This window comes from Pipistrellus kuhlii, unplaced genomic scaffold (genome assembly GCF_014108245.1).
Source record: "Pipistrellus kuhlii isolate mPipKuh1 unplaced genomic scaffold, mPipKuh1.p scaffold_m20_p_15, whole genome shotgun sequence".
Classification (NCBI taxonomy): domain Eukaryota; kingdom Metazoa; phylum Chordata; class Mammalia; order Chiroptera; family Vespertilionidae; genus Pipistrellus; species Pipistrellus kuhlii.
In genome coordinates this window covers 12,205,877-12,222,000 of record NW_023425460.1, presented here as the reverse complement: position 1 = coordinate 12,222,000, position 16,124 = coordinate 12,205,877, and the positions used below count along the sequence as shown (strand labels likewise).

Here is a 16,124-nt window from a genome sequence, read left to right as displayed (position 1 = left end):
AAGAAAAAGAAATGAGGGTACTGATAAATGCTAAAACATGGATGAACCTCAGAGACATGCTAAAAGAGGTCCGTCCATAGAGACAGAAAGCAGAGTAGCTGTTGCCAGGGGCCAGAGGGAGGGAGGGCAGAAAGCGAAGGCTTCATGGGCACGTTTCCTTCCAGGGTGATGCAAGTGTCTTGTAACCAGACAGAGGTGCTGGCTGCACAATACTGTGGCTGTGCCACATGCCACGGAACTGTGCATTTTAAAATCATTAACGGTCCACTTTATGTTTTCTGAGTTTTACCTCAAATGTTTAAATAAAGAAAAGTAGTACTGATATATACTGGTACAAGAAAATGAATCTCAAAATAGTAGGCTAAGCCCTGACCGGTTTGGCTCAGCGGATAGAGCATCAGCCTGAGGACTGAAGGGTCCCAGGTTCGATTCCAGTCAAGGGCATGTACCTTAGTTTTGGACACATCCCTAGTGGGGGGGGGGGGGGGGGTGCAGGAGGCAGTTGATTGATGTTTCTCTCTCATCGATGTTTCTCTCTATCCCTCTCCCTTCCTCTCTGTAAAAAAATCAATAAAATATATTTTTAAAAATAATAGGCTAAAACAAACACAAACATTAGGGTAAATGACAAAAGCCAATCACAAAAGACCACATACTGTGCGCTCTCATTACATAAAATGTCCAGAACAGGTAAAGCTATGGAGTCAGAAAGGAAACGGTGGCTGTGTTGTCCAGGGCTGGAGGAGGGACTGCTACAGGGCACAGGGTTTCTTCATGGGGAGATGGAAGTGTTCTAAAACTGATCCTGGCGATGGGTGTAACTCCGAATACACTAAAAACCATTGAATTGTACATGTAAAATGGATGACCCTGTGTGGCATGTGAATTACATCACCATAAAGCTGTTCTCCCTCCCCCCAAAAAGGGAACACTTCATTACCTGTCTAGCAAACAGGTTATTGTCGTCACGTTAATCTCTCTCACGTATCCCCTAGATAAAGCAAACAGGGTTCTCTCTTCTCCACTTAAAATAATTCTGTCACCTGCCATTAGGTTTGTGACAGGCATGGCGCCATTTCTACGCTGGAAATTGTGTAAATACTCTCCGTCGCAAACTGTCTTTACATGTTCTGTTCTAATCAGGTTTCCAATGCAGTTGCCACTTCGCTCCCTATGGAGTAGAAAGAGAGAGCTCCCATTTATATCACATATATAAATACTGTTGGCAGTTTTCCCCAATTTTCTAGTTTGTCTGGTCCCCAAAAACTCTAATGCTAATATTGAGCCTGTCATTTTCACATATTCCACAATCCGCACTAAAATCTTAGAAATGCTCCTGGCCGGTGTGGCTCAGTGATTGAGCGTCGACCTGGTGAACCAGGAAGTCACAGTTCAATTCCCAGTCAGGGCACACGCCTGGGCTGAGGGCTGGATCCCCAGTGTGTGCAGGAGGCAGCTGATCAACGATTCTCTCTCATCACTGATGCATCTATCGCTCTCCCCGTCTCCTTCTCTGAAATCAATAAGAATATATTTTAAAATTAGACTTCCTGAGGCATATTTTTCCTACTGAAAGTAGCTAACAATGGTGCTCTCCTCAGAAACAATTCACTGGCAGCCATCCGGAGTTAGCATGAATATATGAAACTGCATGTCTTTCTCACTCAATATAACCAATATTTGTCACGAATTCCAAATGCCATCCCACTAACTAATCCAAATTATTGAAGTTTTACTGTATTAAATGCAGTACTTACATTTCTGATGAAGGCATCAACCATATATTTTGGTTATTTTTTTTATTATCCTTTGATTTTGACTCCAGCGTTAACATTAGACACCACAGGCTGAAATACTCCAAGTGTGTGGCCTTGAGGTGCTGGGTTTCCTCTTTAATTCTGGGCAGCGTGCCCCTGGCGGCTGAACGGTCATCCGTGTGCTGCTCCACTGCTCTAAGGATAAAGCTCCAGGTCAGACACGGGTATAAAACGTTTTGCTGGCTATAAATGAGGTACTTCTAAAGTAAGGACATATAATGATGATCATCATAACTTATCACCACAGCCCCTAATTTTCTTTAAAAGTAAAGTGGCTTTTTACAAAACAAAATGCTTAAGAAACTCAATACTGCATTGTTTTGCCTTCAACGACTGGGCCCCTAACAACTACTTGGTACACTCTAGTCTTCATTCCTATTGGAAGCAAGTTTTGGCTTTTTGTACAACTGCATTTCTCAAAGTCACAATATTTGTACAGCCAGCTCTGTGCCACGGGAAGGTCAACATAAAAAAACAGGAGAATTATCTGGAATTTCATTTTGCTTAATGCTAATTTCTAAAATAAGATTTTTCTAAATTTTTATATAGAAACAAGTATCTCACAGGAAAGCCTACAAAACATTGAGAATAAAACACAAGATTTCAAAACAATGTGCTGATAGTAAAGGCCCCAGCTTCCCATGGTTCAGTCTTCTGCTATTAAGAGATCCTTTGATACAATAGTTTTAAAAGATCTTTCTGCCAAAACTGGTTTGGCTAAGTGGACAGAGCAAACTGAAAGATCCCAGATTTGATTCTAATCAAGGGCATGTACCTTGGTTGCGGGCACTTCCCCAGTTGGGGGTGTGCAAGAGGCAGCTGATCGATGATTCTCTCTCATAGATGTTTCTATCTCTCTAGCCCTCTCTCTTACTCTCTGTAAAAAAAATAAATAAATAAATAAAAAATCCATAAAATATTTTTTAAAAATCATTTAAAAAAGTTATTTCTGTGAATTTTCAGGCTGAATTAGAATTTTTGGCTCTGATTTGATCTTGTCTAGTCTGTATTTACATCTAACTACTTTTTTGTGTCCTTTTGCTGGCCTGTGAAGGTATAAATACAAACGACTGCTTATAAGAGCTAAAAACTTCTCACATGTAATAAAATATTATAGACATAACATTCAAGGCCACTGGATCACACCAAACTTTGTGTCTGGAAGAAACAATTTCCCTGTTATTTTATTTCATTTTATTATTATTATTTTTTATATATTTTATTGATTTTTTACAGAGAGGAAGAGAGAGGGATAGAGAGTTAGAAACATCGATGAGAGAGAATCATCGATCAGCTGCCTCTTGCACACCCCCTACTGGGGATGTGCCCGCAACCAAGGCACATGCCCCTGACCGAAATCGAACCCGGGACCTTTTATTCCACAGGCTGACGCTCTATCCACTGAGCCAAACCGGTTTCGGCCAATTTTCCTGTTATTTTAAACTACAAAAGGCCTGAAATAAAATAGCAACTAAGAAGTGAAAGACTTCTTAAAACACCATTTAAGTTGCATTCGAAATGCCTATACTATTATACATATGACATCTTTCTGAACCAGAGTTCAAAAAGCATTCTATTGTTCCCCAAGGAAACAGGCTTCTCGTAACATTCTAGAGGCCAGGTGGTCCTGGGTCTGGCCAGCAATCAGGGCTGATCCGGGCCTTCCTTCCCTGGCTGCCAGCTGCCGGTGGGGGTCTTCCTTCGTTCTGTGCCACCCCCTGGTGGTCATAGCATGTCATAGCAAGCAAGCAAACTCCCAAGAGAACACTTTGCATATTAGCCTTTTATACACCCGTATTTTCCGGCGTATAAGACGACCCCCTAATTTTACAGTTAAAACACAGGTTTAGACCTATATTCGCTGTATAAGACTACCCCCTCAATTCAAAGAAAAGACTTACTTTGCCGTCAAGATCGGCAGGTAATTTTTGTGCAATTTTGGTCTTTTGCCCCCGATTTTCGGTTGACTTTTTTTCGTTTCAAAAGTCGTCTTATACGCCGGAAAATACGGTATGTAGATGTACTGTGGCCCTAGCCAGTTTGGCTCAGCGGACAGAGTGTCAGCATGCACAATAAAGAGTCCAAGGTTTGATCCCAGTCAACGGTATGTATCTCGGTTGCAGGTTCTTGGCCCTGGTCAAAGGCATGTGGGAGACAACCAATCGATACATCTCTCTCACATCGGTGTTCCTCTCTATCTCTTCCTCTCCCTTCCACTCTCTCTAAAAATCAATGGAAAAAAATATCCTCGAGTGAGGATTAAAAAAAAATAAGAACTGTGCTTTTTCCCCTAGTCCCTTCATTTTACAAATACACACAGAAAAAAATGGCTAAAATGAAACCATCAATGCCAGACTAGCCAGCAATGTTAAATCAGTTTAAGTTGGGCGCATACTTAAATGAAACTGGTATTTCTGGAAGACAGTGTGTTTACCTGCTATAAAGAGCACAGTTACCCGCTTGTGAACAATATTTACAGGTTTGCTGTTCCTCAATTACTTGTGGCAAAGGATTAAGCTCTGTCTTCTCCTTTCCAGTAGCAGGTTTGCTAATACGGTGAAACAAAGAGAATGCCATCTGGTTTCTTAGTTTTAATAATTCTATGGGGGGAGAGGAAGAAAAAGAAAAAATTAATTAATTCTAAGGGGGGGAGGACAGGTGTCTTTAAAGTTTATTATATACCTTTTCCATCGCATAAATAAAACTTTCAGATTTAAAAACATTTAAAAAAGTAAAGAATAACATTCACTTTTCCCACTACTCTAGAATAACCACTGTTAACACTTTGGTATAATTCCTCCAACTTTTGTTCACTTGATAAATTCTCTCAACAATCATGTATCTCGCTGAAACCAGTTTGGCTCAGTGGATAGAGCTTCGACCTGCAAACTGAAAGGTCCCAGGTTTGATTCCGGTCAAAGGCATGTACATTGGTTGTAGGCACATCTCCAGTGGGGGGTGTGCAGGAGGCAGCTGGTCGATGTTTCTCTCTCATTGATGTTTCTAGTTCTCTATCCCTCTCCCTTCCTCTCTGTGGAAAATCAACAAAAATATTTTTTTTTAAATCATGTATCTCATAATTAGTACAAATTTTGAAGTTGGTGCTTTATTCGCTGAATGCTAAGGATAAATACAACTATCTAGAGTATAGGGCAAGAAATTAAAGTTTTATATGATAAAATTTTAATAAGTTAATGTTTTCAACTATTCTGTGTATTGTTAAAATTATTTCTAAAAAATACCATAACTATAAATTAAAACCTGTATTAGACCTAGCAAGTATAGTGAGCTACTGTCAGGTATAAATACAGGGACACCTTGTCTCATTGTGCTTCACTTTATTGCACTTCACAGATTTGCACAAAATCCCCTCAGCACAGCGTGCACCCCTCCAATCTGGGACCCCTCGGGGGATGTTTGACTGCCAGTTTAGGCACGATCCCCAGCAGTCGAACATCCCTCTCATAATCCTGGACTGCTGGCTCCTAATTGCTCACCTGCCTGCCTGGTTGCCTGTAACTGCCCCCACCTACCAGCCTGATCACCCATCACTGACTCTATACCAGCCTGATCTCCCCTAACTGCCCCTCTGCTGGTCTGGTCACCCCTAACTGCCCCTCCCTTCCAGGCTAGCTGCTCCTAACTGCCCCTGCCGGCCTGGTCGCCCTCAACTGTGCCCCACCACCACCAGCTGGGTCATCCCTTACTGACCTCCCTGCCGGCCTGGTGGTCCCCAACTGCCGGCCTGGTCTCCCCTCACTGCCCCACGCTGGCCTGGTTGCCGCAGGCAGCCTGTTCAGTCGTTTGGTCATCCCTCACTAACTCCCCTGCTGACCTGGTCGCTCCACACAGCCTGTTTGTTCAGACATCCCTCACTAACCCCCCTGCCAGCCTGCTCGTCGGCAGCCATCTTGTGAAGGTGTGAGGGCTAATTTGCATATTACCTCTTTATTATATAGGAGGATAATGCTACTGCACACTTAATAGACTACAGGATCATGTAAACATAACCTTTATATGCGCTAAGAAACCAAAAAAATTATGTTTATGTGCTCCACTGCGATATTCGCTCTACTGCGGTGATCTGGAACCAAACCTGCCGTGCCCCAGGTATGCTGTATGCATCACTGACAGTTGAAGGGGAAACAAACAAAACCCAGAGAAGTAAAGATGAGAGGAAGCAGCTCAACCTCTTTTGTCAAGACGTCTGGCCGGCACAGGGTACATCCGGCCCGTCCTGAGGTAGAGGAGCAGGCCAGCCTCCGGGTCGGCTCTTCTCTCCTGACTCAGCAGCGTGTACAGAACCAGCTGTGGGAACAGCGTACATTTCGTCAAAGGAAACTTCACCTTTCTGCTTTTCCGTATGTGGTTTGCAATCAATACTATAATTTTAAAATCAAAAGGTCAATTAAGCTATTTCCACTTTGAAAATTACACTGATTTTAGAGGGGAAAGGAGAAGGAAAGAGACAGAAACATCAATGATGACAGAGAATCACTGATCGGCTGCCTCCTGCACACCCTACACCGGGAATCGAACCCTGACCTCCTGGTTCATAGGTCAATGCTCAATCATTGTGTCATGCCAGCAGGCTACAATGATGTTTCCTAAAGAGTGTCCTGTGTAGATGTTACATAAAAACAATGGCTCCATATAAAATTAGGTTTAGGAAATATTAGGTTAAATGAAGCTGAAACAGACCGTATTACTTTAAGTCTTCTCCTAAACTTTAATGGGCTAATGAGCATCATTATATCTACAAATATACCGTATTTTTCGGACCATAAGACGCACTTTTTTCCCCCCAGAAGTGGGGGGGGGGGGGGGAAGTCCCTGCGTCTTATGGTCCAAATATAGCCTACACATATACTTTAAAAAAAAAGTTTTTTTACTTGCCTGGCTCTGTGTGGTCTCTGTGTGCTTGCCCGGCTCTAAAATGGTTCTAAATGCTGCCGTTTACTTTATAGGGTTGATTACATGTGTTTATGACTGTGATGTTGGGTTTTAATGCACATAAAATATTTTAGGACACTATTTGTTTCAGAATCTTTTTTTCTTCATTTCCCTTCTCTAAAAACTGGTGCGTCTTATAGTCCGGAGCGTCTTATGGTCCGAAAAATACGGTACTTGGTTTCCCCAACTTACATGACCAAGGTGTTCTTTTCTTTTCTTTTTTTTTTTTTAATAGGAGCATCTGTTTAAACTGGTAGTTTGACAACATAAACTTGCCAATATTGTCTGACAAGTTCAGCTGATATATTTTTTGCTGGAGAAAATTTTCTGCTGTGGCCATGTATATACATGTATAAGACAATTTGAGTATTCTGAATGTATCACAAACTGAAAAGTATTATATGAAACTCAAACATTACCTAAGTTGAGCCAAAATATATAAAGCAGACTACATTTTTAAATTTATTAAACATTCAGTTTTCTTATGAAGATTTATATACCTGACTACGGTGTTCGATAGAATTTGACTCTTTGCCAGTTTTAAGTTCCAATGGCATTACTTTATATTTGGTTCTACATCCTCGATGAATTTTCACACCAACTGTAACATCTATCTTGCCCTTTAATCCAAACCTAGGGGACCAAATGCTTTCTTCAATATCCAATGCCTTTATGACTTCAATATTACATGCTGCATTATTGTTACCTCCATCACTTGGCCTAAAAACAAAACACAAAAACACACAATTAGAACACTTGGCTCAATTCTCATCTGCTACCACTGACTTTTCAGAGAATGTGGGGAGAATGTGGGGAGGGGAAAGGGTCTATATACCTTACAGCACTGGCATCATCTGGGAACTTGTGATCAATGCAAATTCTCAAGCTCCACTCTAGACCTACTCCATCAGAAATATTAACGGGTGAGGCCCAGCAATCTGTTTAGCAAACTCTCCAAGCAATTCTGACGCACACTCAAGTTCAGGAACCAGTCCTATAGGCTCCAACTCATGTAACATACATTTCCTCGTTTTTTTCATCTGTCCCTTTCAGTTCATTATTACTACAATCTTCCCACCCCAGCCCTTCCTTCCTCAGGCCTAGATTACTGCAAACCTCGCTACTTGTACTGCTGGAGCCACCAATACCAATCTGAATATTCTGATATACAACTATTACACAGACTGATGCTTGCATGTGATGTGATCCTTCATGTAACACCATTACAACGTGGGTAAGAATGAGTTTGATCATCCAACACTTACACCCCTGTGACAATCCTGGAGAGACAAAAATAACTTTTAAAGCCTTTTACACTTTTCTTATCTAAGCTTTACTTATTTTTAGAGCAGAAAGTCATTCTGCAGAAGAAAATTCAGATAAGAGCCAACTTCTATTAATCCTATTTGAGTCTCAAAGCCATATAAAAAACTAGAAATATAAATCTTATATGAAAAGAATACATTTTCTAGTAATAAAGCATTTCATTTTATATCATATAAAATTGATATTTAGAAAAGTATAAAAACCCTGGCCAGATTGGAAAGATATTCAGGACTGTAATTTGTAAAATAAGCAAACAAAAAGGCTAGTTGCAAGAACTCAATCGTTAAAAAGCTTTAATTCAAAACACAGAGCAGAATCCCGGTCTAAACATATGAACCACATAAATACAGAGGTTTCTTACAGAGAGAGCTGCATCTGCGGGGAGTCAGCTGGAGAGTGTTTATGCATGAAATCTCCAGCCCACTTAGAAAATGAGGGAAGATACTCTTCTACATCTTGTTTTACTTCATCTTGATTCAAATTTAAGCGGTACCTGTGCAGTAAAAGAATACATGTTAAAGCATAAATATGAAAATAGTAAAAAAGGACAAAAACATCCAATTAAGCAACCCAAGTACCATGGACTAATAGATAAACAAAATGTGAACCTCACGTACAAAGCGTTATGATTCAGCCTGAAAAAGGGAGAGAGCAGCCGGGACCGGTTTGGCTCAATGGATAGAGCGTAGGCTTGGGGAGCCCTGTCAGTCTCTGAAGAGCAGGGTCAGCAAAGAGGACAGAATGAGCAGCCGGCTCTGCCGAGAGCATCTCCTGAGCAGACTGAGCCTCAGCTCGAGAGAGAAGCCGAAGTCCCTCAAGCCAGGGAGCCACGGCTGACACCAGTGTCCCAAACGGTCCCACATTCCCCCTGACATGTGAGTCCTCCTCCTCCTGCCCTGGGCAAGCCTCGCTCACAGCCGCCCACATGGAGACCGGGGCCAGAACCACCCGCTGAGCCACCCTGAGTTTCTACTCTACAGAGACCCTGAGGTAACTGGTTAGACGTTTGCCACGTAAGCCACTAATGTGATGTGACTGGCTACTGGGCAATAATCAATCCAATATACAACAGATAAGGTAATCATTTGCTGGTTAGGTTGTGACCAAAAAATTCAAAATTTTGAAACGCAAAGTGGCAAGTAGGCTATAAATAGAACTCTTAAAGCAAAACCTTTATAAAATCTATTTTATATTCTGAATGCTGTGCTTTATGGTCATGAAACGTTTCCTCGTTTACAATGAGCTGCTGTCGGACGGCTCAGGATCCGAGTCTGAGAACACACAGTGCCGGCGCACGGCCGCGGCCGGACATGTTTTACAACTAGATTACGCGTCATCGCTACGTCACTTGTGTGAAATTTTGGAACACATTTTTCCCCACACAAACAGTGAGACATATAATTACTATCTGGGAAAACAGACCAATGTCAGAACAAACTCATCACCAATGAAAGCATGCCTGTGAGAGAAGATGGGCTGCAGGAGGAGGAGAGGCAGAAACAGACGGCAGGGCGTGCTAATCCCTCTGAAGGCCATCAGTCACTCATAAAGCGCCAGGGAGTAACCTCCTGTGGGTTTATACACGGTATTTCCATTGTCACAAAATGCAAACCAGGTATCATCGCCGTTTTCAGAATGTTTAAGTGACGTCTGCGGCCATCTCACTGGCAAAGCTAGAATTTCAAAGGAGGCCTGACTTCCAAACGCATATGTTCAGCGTATCAGTTTCTAAAGGGGGGGCAACACGTCCCGCACACTCTCTGAGTCTGCTGGACAGAACGTGCAGTTATTCTTAGCCAAAGAGTTCCTGCTGTGCAATGATAGAAGCTCTCCGCAGAACTGGAAGGGGAGACTGCAACTTTGGAATCTGCATTTCAGTATTACACTAATTTACACTGACTAGGAAAATGGCCGAGTACCTTACAGATTTAGGAGAAGTTATATAATAAAATTGAACTTCTTGTAACTACTTACATTTCTTTCAGGTGCCTTATCTCTTGAACAGTTTGCAAAGCAAGTTCTTGTAGCTTTTCTGGGTCAAAGCTATCACTTATTGCTTTCTGAAATACTTCATGGAGAACCGTACCAATCAGCATTTGGCGTGTGACTGGATCAGAGCTCTATTAAGAACAAAAATTTTATTTTACAACATATTAACAGGAATGAATGTATACTTATTACCTAACCTTTTAAACCACCATGGCCAAAGTGTACTAGTAAGACAAATATCAAAATATCAATCAATGCATTTTTCTGGTGGGAGGAATTATAAGTGACTTCCCCTTTCTTTTCTTGTTAATTCTCACAAGAGGATATTTTCCATTGATTTTTAAAAAGAGGGGAAGGGACAGGGAGAGACAAAGAGAGAGAAACATTAATTTGAGAGAGACACATTGATTGCTTGCCTCCCACATACACCCAGAACTGCACACAGCAGCCTGGAACCAAGTTATATGCCCTCAATAGGAACTGAACCCAGGACCCTTCAGTCCTCAGGCCCACGCTCTATATACTGAGCCAAACTGCCCAGTGTGACTTACCCTTCTATTCAGAATGACCTGAATTATTCTATGAGAGTTGTGTTTGTTTGTTTTTTAAATCATTATATTTCTATTTTAAAAATTAACCAAAGTAGCCGAAACCGGTTTGGCTCAGTGGATAGAGCGTCGGCCTGTGGACTGAGAGGTCCCGGGTTCGATTCCAGTCAAGGGCATATACATATGTTTCAGGCACATTCAGGGGGTATGCAGGAAGCAGCTGGTCGATGTTTCTCTCTCATCGATGTTTCTATCTCTCTATCCCTCTCCCTTCCTCTCTGTAAAAAATAAAATATACATTTTTTAAAATTAACCAAAGTGAAAATGTTCAACATATTCTCAACTATTTAATATATTCATTTCTAATTTCATTTTATAATTTATCCAAATAGAAAAGGTCAATAAAGGCATAGTTCACAAATTACTGAAAGCAAAAGATATTATTGAAACATAAAATGTTAACTTACAGTAGAGATTTTTGGCAAGAAAAGTTCTCTCTACTCAAAAAGGAAGTGTTTTTCAAGTAACTCTTTTATTAACCAAAAACTAGATAAAGTCCACCAAACCATCCATCAGGGATTTTAAAAAACTTACAGAGGTACTCTTTGTACTATTTTTGCAAATTTGATGTTGAGTCTGAATTATTTCAAAATAAAAGTTTTTAATAGAGTAATATTTAGGTCCATCTTATAATACATGATTAAGAGAGAAGTTGATACTCTCCCACAACTGAAGGAAAAAAGTGGATAAACTAAACTACAAATAAGTAGCAACTAACACTATTAGAAAAAAGTCTACATAAGTATTTTGCCTTCTTTGGCTCTTCTTGCTCAGCTGTAATTTTGGTTTTCTACATACATGTAGGTTAATTGTATAAATAAAACAACACACTGGGAGGAAGAAACTTTTTAATCCTCACCTGAATATATATATATATTTTTTTTTTTTTGAGAGAGAGAGCGAGAGAGCAAGAGAGCGAGAGAGCGAGAGAGCGAGAGCGAGAGAGAGCGAGAGAGAGCGAGAGAGCGAGAGAGCGAGAGAGAGAGAGAGAGAGAGAGAGAGAGAGAAAGAGCAATTAATCAGTTGCCTTCTCTACAAGCCCAACCAGGGACTGAACCCACAACCTCGGTATGTGCCCTGATATGGAATTGAACCTGCAGCCTTGCCATGTACGGGACAACGCTCCAAACAACTGAACCATCGGCCAGAGCAGGGAGCAAACGTTTAACAAATAAACACTCAGGGTCTGCCCTGGCTGGAGCTGCTCCGTGGTTATAGTGCTGACCAGAGGACCAAAGGTTCAAGGGTTCAATTCCTGGCCCAGGGCACATACCTGCATTGCAAGTTCACTCCCCGCCCCAGTTGGGGAACGTGTGCGGGAGGCAACCGGTCAAAGTGTATCTCTCACATGGATGTTTCTCTTTCTTTCTTTCCCACCCCTCCAACCTCCCTTCCACTCTCTCTGAAAAGCAATGGAATCACATGAAGCAATGTTTGGAGATATCTAGATCTACTAATTTTAAAAAATATATATTTTATTGATTTTCCACATAGAGGAAGGGAGAGGGATAGAGAACTAGAAACATCGATCAGCTGCCTCCTGCACACCCCCTACCGGGGTCTTGCCCGCAACCAATGAACATGCCCTTGACCGGAATCGAACCTGGGACCCTTCATTCCGCAGACCGACACTCTATCCACTAAGCCAAACCGGTTTTGGCTAGATGTACTAATTTTTTATCACTAAACTAATTTCCTTATCATTAGAATTATTTTATCAGTGTTTAACAAAATTCAAAAGAGTCGGGCTCGTGGCCATGAGTCCCAGTACTGCCACTTACTAGCTACATGACTTTAGCAAGTCACTTTAAGTCTCTGAGCCTGATTTCCCTCATCTGTAACATGCAGCTGGTTAATACCATCTCCTCACAGCGTTACTGGAAGGGTTAAGTAAAACCAAAGTGTAAAAGTGACTCCTGCCCCTTCCCCTTTCCTCCCACCCTGCTTTCCCTTGCTGCCCCGAACCCGCACCCCAAGTATCCCACACTTCCTTCCCTCCCTCTCCTCCAGCCTCAAAGAAAAGAAAAAAAGGAAAGTGTAAAAGTGCTCTACAAACTCTAAACCCCTGCAGAAACTGTTAGATTACTCACCCTGAAAGTTTCACTGAGGACGGCTCTTCTCAGACATCGAATACTGCTGGCTATGCTTGTGCCAGAAATCAGCATGTCCGGATACAGAATCAAATAGCCAGAATCTTCATCTATTATCCACGTGTCCGACGTGCAGTCTCCCTCCAGGTGAATGATGTCCCCTGGCTCCACTGGGACAGAGCACCTACAAATAAAGCCAAGTATCAACACCGTTTCGGTACCTACATTTAAGCTTATTAATTGGCTTCAAAAATAAACAAATCTTTTGTCGGAAGAAGTATTTCTAAACTTATGGATCCTTTTTAAAAAAATCCAATACCAGGATGCAGTCTTCTGAATCAGCTCTTGGTCACACCACCCTTTCCCACCTTTGAAACACTCCTGAGAATACGCGTGGGTTTTCCTTTAATCCCAGGGAGGAAAGCTGGGTTAGCAGCATCCAAAGCTATCAAATCTTTAATGGGGTAACACAGAGCTCCAATTACGGATGATTTTGTTTTAATAATTAATTGTCTCAGTTTTTAAAATTATCTCATTCTTAAGGCTTACATAGTATCTACATCGTCGATGAGGCATGGAGCCAAATGCAATGTAGCAAAAATAAAACCATATGTATCTAGTTCATACCATCCTACTGCAGCCTCGACAGAAAATCTAGGCAAAATCAGAGCTGACTTCACTGCATCTCCCCGTCACCCAAACGTACCACACTTTACGTACCACACTTTACTTGGGTACAGAAATGTAAGGTCAAAGCATGTTCTTATGCTGTGATTCATCTTGCTCTTTGTGAGAATATGAGTTCTAAGCTGTAATCTTTTTTCTTTTTTTTTAATATATTTTATTGATTTTTTTCAGAGAGGAAGGGAGAGAGATAGAGAGCTAGAAACGTCGATGAGAGAGAAACATCGACCAGCTGCCTCCTGCACACCCCCTACCGGGGATGTGCCCGCAACCAATGCACATGCCCTTGACCGGAATCGAACCTGGGACCTTTCAGTCTGCAGGCCGACACTCTACCACTGAGCCAAACTGGCCCCGGCAAAGCTGTAATCTTAAAACACAAAGTACTGGGAAAAGGATGTAATCATTTAACAAGCCCCTTTGTCATTTCAACGGACAATAAAAATCAACTTTTGGGATAAGGGACTTGACATGCTGCTGGGGTAACTTTTCTGCGGAATTAGTTCAGGTTGAAAACCCTGTTAATATCTAAATGATAGTGACAGCAGCACAAGCCAATGGGACGGGCTTTGCGATGGGACCCTGAAGAGCCTGCAGGTCAGAGCCGGGAGCCGCACAGAAGTTACCAGCCATTCCTGAGGATGCACAGCTCTTTGCAGGCTCGAGACTGGGAAGCCGTGATGACGAGGTGCTTTTCGTGGCTCCCGTCTTCCTTCTGCACAGCACTGACTGCCAGCACTAGGTACCGGTTATCCACTCCGCGGCCCAGGACTATCGTAGCGTCCACCTTCTGAAATCTAAAGCAGACAAATTAAAGGGACCACTTTGGACACTATCCTTTTTGTAAATAAAAGAGATGCTTGGCCCTACTGTGGTTCAGTTGGTTCAGAGTCATCAAAAGGTTGCCAGTTCCATTCCTGGGCAGGGCACATACCAGGTTTCCGGTCCAAAACCCTGCGGGGGTGTGTGTGGAGGGCAATCGATGTTCCTCTCTCACATCACTGTTTCTCTCTCCCTTTTTCGCTCTAAAAATCAATTTAAAATTATTATTTTTTGTATTGATTTCAGAGAAGAAGGGAAAGGAGAAACATTATTGAAGAGAATTACTGGTTGACTACCTCCTGCACGCCCCCTATTGGGGAACAACATGCAATCGAGGCATGTGTCTTTGACTAGAATCCAACCCGGACCCTTCAGTCCACAGGCCGACAGGCTAGGCAGGGCAATAAAAACTTTTTTTTTTTTTAAAGAGATGTTTGTTATGGAACAGTGAGCCACAGAATTGCATTAATCTTTAACTTAGGAGCAAACATAGAAATCATCTAGTCCAATGTACAATACTATTTCATGCAGGAAATCCTATGAAATCTCTTTGGAAATCAGCCAGCCCCTGCATTGCACAGAAAGCACACCTAATACAGTGGCTCGTTCCTTCACAGAGTAACTCAGAAATCTCTCCTATCATAGGCAAGTCACTATCACAATCCTTTCATCCACTGACCCCAGCCGCCTGAAAACCATGCAAAATAATCTCTCCTCTAGAAAATATTAAATTCCTCTTAAGTCTTTCCGGTCTGATTGCAGTAAGACTCCAACAGGGGCCGAAGTCATCATCTCTCCAATTGTCACACCAAATGCTTTGAACATTGCTCTAAAATCGCCTTGCCATCACCCTAGGTTCTATTATTTTGGAACCCCCACATGCACTAACCCACACATTTCCCGAGGCAGCTGCTGGGACGCCTTCCGGATCCCCTAAACCCCAAACGCCAAGATCCGTTACCAGTAGTCAGCACCAGTGTTACTGCTGTTGGAAAACATACTTATGACAAGGATATTTCCAAATATAAGCCCCATGATTATAAGAATTAAAGAGAAAATGACGGGGGAAGGTCAATGGGGGAGGGGGGAGACATGTGTACTACTACTTGTAATATTTTAAACAATAAAATATTTTTTTTAAAGAGAGAAATTTAAAAAATTAAACCACACACTCCACCACTTGTGCAAACTGTGCAAACCCATGGCTGTGGGTCATCCCCCCACCCCCGACCCTATAAGCCGAGAGGCGGGTGCGGAGCTCTCCACGCAAACACGGAGAAAAGCAGCTCGCAGCTCCCTTCTAAGACCTGTGAGCGGCTGGGGCTCTCCCAACCCGGGAATGACGTGACCCGGGGGCGAGAAGGAGCCGCTGGCCCAGGGGAGGCCTCCAGGCTCCGGCCGGCGGGCCCCAGAGGCCCGGGCAGCGGCCCCCGCGCCGGACACGCCGCGGCGAGGGCCGCCTCCCGCGCCTCCCGTTCAAATCTCCCGCCGCCCCGGCCGCCCCGCCCCGGCCCGCTCACAGCTCCGCGGGCGGCTCGGCCTCCTCCGCGAACGTCTCCTCCATCAGCAGCTCCAGGTCCTCCAGCGGCTCCATTCCGGCGCGGACCCCGCAAACGGCCGCCGGGCACCACCGGGGGACCCGCAGGCAGAGGAGGGCGCCCCGCCGCCCAGCGCCGCGCACGCGCCGCTCGCCTGCAGCGCCCCCAGCGGGCGCTCCCACCCGCTGCACCGCACCTGGGCCAGGGCCCCGGGGGAAAGGAGCTTTGTTCTCTGGCCTTCGGTTGGGGAAAACAGAGGCTGCACAAATCCTGCCCAAACTATAATATAATATGTGC

At 43.1% G+C, this 16,124-nt stretch overlaps 1 protein-coding gene across 1 annotated transcript in view; it reads right to left on the bottom strand.

Moving 5' to 3' along the window:
* DNA2 (DNA replication helicase/nuclease 2) overlaps positions 1 to 15,971 on the bottom strand; it is a 34,930-nt gene extending 18,959 nt beyond the window's left edge. The window contains exons 1-10 of the mRNA XM_036438328.2: positions 15,810 to 15,971; positions 14,094 to 14,264; positions 12,784 to 12,967; positions 10,071 to 10,216; positions 8,458 to 8,589; positions 7,271 to 7,490; positions 6,008 to 6,125; positions 4,252 to 4,417; positions 1,758 to 1,952; positions 941 to 1,171 (exon numbers count right to left, since the gene is read on the bottom strand). Of these exons, the coding sequence (XP_036294221.1) occupies positions 941 to 1,171; positions 1,758 to 1,952; positions 4,252 to 4,417; positions 6,008 to 6,125; positions 7,271 to 7,490; positions 8,458 to 8,589; positions 10,071 to 10,216; positions 12,784 to 12,967; positions 14,094 to 14,264; positions 15,810 to 15,883 (1,637 nt within the window). The 5' untranslated portion in view covers positions 15,884 to 15,971. The remainder of the gene's footprint in view (positions 1 to 940; positions 1,172 to 1,757; positions 1,953 to 4,251; positions 4,418 to 6,007; positions 6,126 to 7,270; positions 7,491 to 8,457; positions 8,590 to 10,070; positions 10,217 to 12,783; positions 12,968 to 14,093; positions 14,265 to 15,809) is intronic.
* Positions 15,972 to 16,124: the final 153 nt, after the last annotated feature.